Raw genomic sequence first — 4,202 nt, forward strand, 5'->3', positions numbered from 1 at the left:
AGCTGCTTGGTGACAAACTGAGTTATTTAAGATTCTTCACACAGACCTGATGATGTCAAGACAGTTTCTGCACTGCAGTCCTTGTCTGAGTGATCACGTGATTGCTGATAGGTTCCCACATGAGCTCCTGTCTCTGTACCTGTGGAGCTAATTATTAGTGATGGTGTTATTTACACCTATGAAGTCTGAGGTCACATGACCAATCATGCTTGATCCTTGCGATGTGATGAATGTCACAGTGATGAACTCTACTTCATCAATAACAAAGATGATCTGAGGCTGCTGCCCAGCTCCCGTTAAGCTTGTTAACTCACAGATTACCATCAGGATCCGCTCTCTGGCTGACAGTCAGGGGGCGGGGCTTGCCCCAATCTAACAACGCCCCCTGACCTCAGCTACACACTGTGTGTGTCAGTGCGCCTGTTTGACCAGCTTTATACGTTTCAGACACTGTGAGGACATTTGACCACACTGACAGGCTTGTGTCTGTGTGATTAAAGTGGATTAGTGTGTGCTGGGGAGCAGTAGCAGTTGGAGGCGAGCAGCAGGCGGCTGGCAGCTCTGACATGTGAGTACATTTCTGTCTGTTTCCATTCAGTCTGCAGACAGGAAGTAAAAGCAGACTTTTATTTTTTGAGTCACAGGTGTGTGTGTGTTGGGATTGAGTTTTTCTGAGTGCTGTAGAGTTGAGCTGCAAATAAAAAGGCTGCAGAAAGATTCCGAGTTTGCTGTAACCGTGTTTTACACTCAGCTGAATAAAGAACAAGACGGTGCTGAATCTTGAGAAAGAAAACCGAGCAGCTCAATGTCTGTTTGGTCAGTTTGAAATATCTACATCAAACTGTGGTCTCACCCTCAGCTGTCCGTCTGAAGCACAGATAATCAATAGACTAAATAAATCCATTACTTTCCTCTGTGTTAAATCCAGTAAAGTGAAACACACTCAGATCTGCTGCTGTTTTTCTATCTTTGTGAGGTTGTTTATTCTCACCTCAGGGGTCAGAGGTCATGACGGTATAGGTTATGAAAGCATCGTGTCACTGAGGGTCCTTACAGAGGCAGACAAACGTGCGTGTTGGTGCTTGGTACTGACAGCCGTGCTCTGTGAGCCTCTTTGTTTCAAACACATACTCAGGCTGACGGCTGGTCATGTGACTACAGCACAGAGACATCATTATCATTTTACTCGCTCTGAGATGATGATCAATAATCTGATCAGTTCCAGTGATCTGAGGTTTTGCTGTTTGAATGGTTTGATGTCTTTGCAGTGAATACTTTTAAAAGATATTTATTGATTAATGTGCTGAAATGGTTTATGGATTATTTATTGATGTTTTATTCTCTAGTTTTCATTTCCAGTGCCATGTCTGTAGAGCTGCTGTGTTATTTTCAGCAGTCACCTGAGTGTCTGTGAACGCAGCCTCGGTGTAGCAGGAGTTTATCAGCAGGGGGTCTGGACTCCATCCAGGTCGTCACACCTTCCCTTCAGCTGCTCTGTCACCTTAAGTCCAGGTTGTCACGACTACAGAGTGCACCCGGCAGCCGAAGCAGATTCCTTTATTCCAGAGCGCTGTTGCTGATGTCCCGTTTACAATAACTTTAATTAACTGTTAACTGTCAGGAAGCACTCCACCAAACCGCTTTGCTCAGAACGTGTTGGATGCACGACTGGACCTCAGCTCTGCACGCGACACAGCTGACCATCAGATTGAGCCGACTCTGTGAGCGTTTCAGGTACAATGGTTTAAATCGCGTCTCACACAAAGAAGTATAAAGGAGTATTAAGACCACATTAAAAAAAAAAATATTGGTGACAGTTTTGAGATTAAAGACATAATTCTATTCTTAGGAAGAAAAAAAAGCAGAAAAATGTATAGATTACAGCTGTTTCAGGACAAAGCGCCACGGCTGCTGTAGCCTCTGAGGTAGTGAGGTCGTACTTCAGGATCAGTTTTAGTTAAAGGAAGAAAATGATTTGAATTTCAGCTCTGGGACACGATCAGCATGACGACGCTGAAGAGTTGGTCAGCTTTACGCAAAATCCAACAGATGTGAGATCATCGATGGTCACAGCCTCGTGCAGTATACAGGATAGATGTTGTATCACAGCACGGCTGATCAGTTGGTTTCAGTGACTCATCTACACGAGGCGTGTTTAAGAGGGGAAGCAGCTGTAGCAGTTTTGCTTGAAACAACTTTTCTCAACATTTAGACTTTATTTTCAAAATGATAAACAATATTTGTTTTTCCTAATGTCACCCCAATACTTATCACTACTTCGATACCCACACCTCACTAAATCCTGTTTTTCCACCTGAGAGACATCATTAAGTTGAGCTTTGTAGCTTCTAAAGAGGAGCTTAGGGTGCTTTCATGTGCTCCTTACTCGATAAAACAGAGTCCAAAAGCACCCACTACTGATGTCTTTTTATCTACTTTTTAAATGTTCTGTTATCTTAAATTTGTTTTCTATGAAGCATTGACTCTTGTGAATTGTATCTGTGGAAAACACCATATAAACACTAATGGTAGCATTAACTACAATCTGAGAGGGAGAAACTTTTCCCACCTACCTCTGAAGTACTCCAAAGTACCTGTAAAATAACGAAAAGGTACTCAGGACTTAAAAATTGTGAGAGTTCTGCTTTCCTTTAAAGCATCCAAGTGTTTTTCCTTTGTTTTCCGGTACCTGCACTTTAAGTATCACCATGAATCAGTAAGTACTTTTCTCAGGCTGTATCCGTATTTGTAATTGGGGGTGAGCCACAGGAAGACACAAACCTCACAAACAGCGCCTCAAATTTTTAGCTTTTATCCTTAATTAGGCATCATAGTCTGTAATTCCACTTCCTGTCCTTTCACCAGACAGAGAGCGAGCTGGAGATCACAGGTGACATCATCAGCAGGTGACATCCTTCCCATGGTGCCCTGCAGCCTCAGAGGTCACCATGGAAGACCAGTCTTTCCCAGAATGCCAAGCTCAGGAGCTGTTTGATGAGTTTGTATCAGCATCAACCTGCAGGGCGGCGCTGCGCTCCTTCAGCCAGCTTTGTGAACATCTGCAGCTGGACCCGAGCACTGCCGAAAGGCCACTGTACCGACCGATTAAACGCCGCCTTAACTACTGGAGGGCGAATGGTCTGTGGGCCAAGCTGGACCGGAGGGGGGCGCAGGAGGAGTACCAGAGGGCACGAGCCTGCAGCGATGTGACTGTACGTGCTTAAAAAAATACAGCAGGAGCTTTGGTTCAAACATACTAAGACATGTTACTCAGTCATTTTATTAGGAACACCTTACTACTTCATAGATTGACTGTTCATGGCAGAGAAATTAAAACAGCATTTATGGATTTTGGTTTTTGGTCTTTGGTCTTAAAGTAATATGACCTTGAACTGTTGATATAAGGCTTTACTTTAAGGTTAAAAAAAAAGAAGGGATGAATGTGTCTGATCGTCTGTTATCTCCTCTCTCGCTGGCCAGTGTGTTATCATTGGTGCAGGGCCTTGCGGTCTGCGAACAGCAGTGGAGCTGAGCTTCATGGGAGCTCGAGTGGTGCTGCTGGAGAAGAGGGACTCCTTCTCCAGGAACAATGTGCTCCACTTATGGCCCTTCACCATCCACGACCTGCGGGGCCTTGGAGCCAAAAAGTTCTATGGAAGGTTTTGTGCCGGCTCCATCGACCACATCAGTGAGTCAGCATTCTGCTTCTGTCTGATCAGAGCAGCCAAACCATCTAGTCAGCACTTCCCATTTCCTGTCTGCAGGTATTCGCCAACTGCAGCTTGTCCTGCTGAAGGTCGCCCTGCTCCTGGGGGTCGAAGTTCATGTCAATGTGGAGTTTAAAAAGCTGGTGGAGCCAGCAGAGGACCAGCACAGACACAGTACGGCCTAACAGTTTGAACAAAGGGGCCGCTGTATGAATAATTAAAGCCAGACAATGCTGTATGTATTGCTAGAAGAAAATGGAAGTGTGTTCACAGCTCACAGTTGCAATTTTTACATGCGAACTGAGTTAAACTGTCAGCCAAAGTGACAATGGGGGTGTGTCTGTGAAAGTTCTCAGTCATCCAGGTCATCGTAGTCAAAGGAGCTTGCAAAGAAAAGCGTCTGGACTTCTTTAAGTTACTTGAAGACGTTTCACCTCTCATCCGAGAAGCTTCTTCAGTTCTAAGGTCAAATGGTGGAGAGTCCCAGATATAAAC

The 4,202-nt window shown here is 44.6% G+C and overlaps 1 protein-coding gene across 1 annotated transcript in view; it reads left to right on the forward strand.

Moving 5' to 3' along the window:
- Nucleotides 1-421: 421 nt before the first annotated feature.
- The window catches only part of LOC102215548 (protein-methionine sulfoxide oxidase mical3b-like), a 31,772-nt gene continuing 27,991 nt past the window's right edge, over nucleotides 422-4,202 (forward strand). Inside the window, exons 1-4 of the mRNA XM_013911145.1 lie at nucleotides 422-568; nucleotides 2,866-3,212; nucleotides 3,481-3,688; nucleotides 3,765-3,881. Of these exons, the coding sequence (XP_013766599.1) occupies nucleotides 2,949-3,212; nucleotides 3,481-3,688; nucleotides 3,765-3,881 (589 nt within the window). The 5' untranslated portion in view covers nucleotides 422-568; nucleotides 2,866-2,948. The remainder of the gene's footprint in view (nucleotides 569-2,865; nucleotides 3,213-3,480; nucleotides 3,689-3,764; nucleotides 3,882-4,202) is intronic.

The sequence above is a fragment of the Pundamilia nyererei genome, unplaced genomic scaffold (genome assembly GCF_000239375.1).
Source record: "Pundamilia nyererei isolate P.nyererei 1_Seehausen unplaced genomic scaffold, PunNye1.0 scaffold00057, whole genome shotgun sequence".
Lineage (NCBI taxonomy): Eukaryota > Metazoa > Chordata > Actinopteri > Cichliformes > Cichlidae > Pundamilia > Pundamilia nyererei.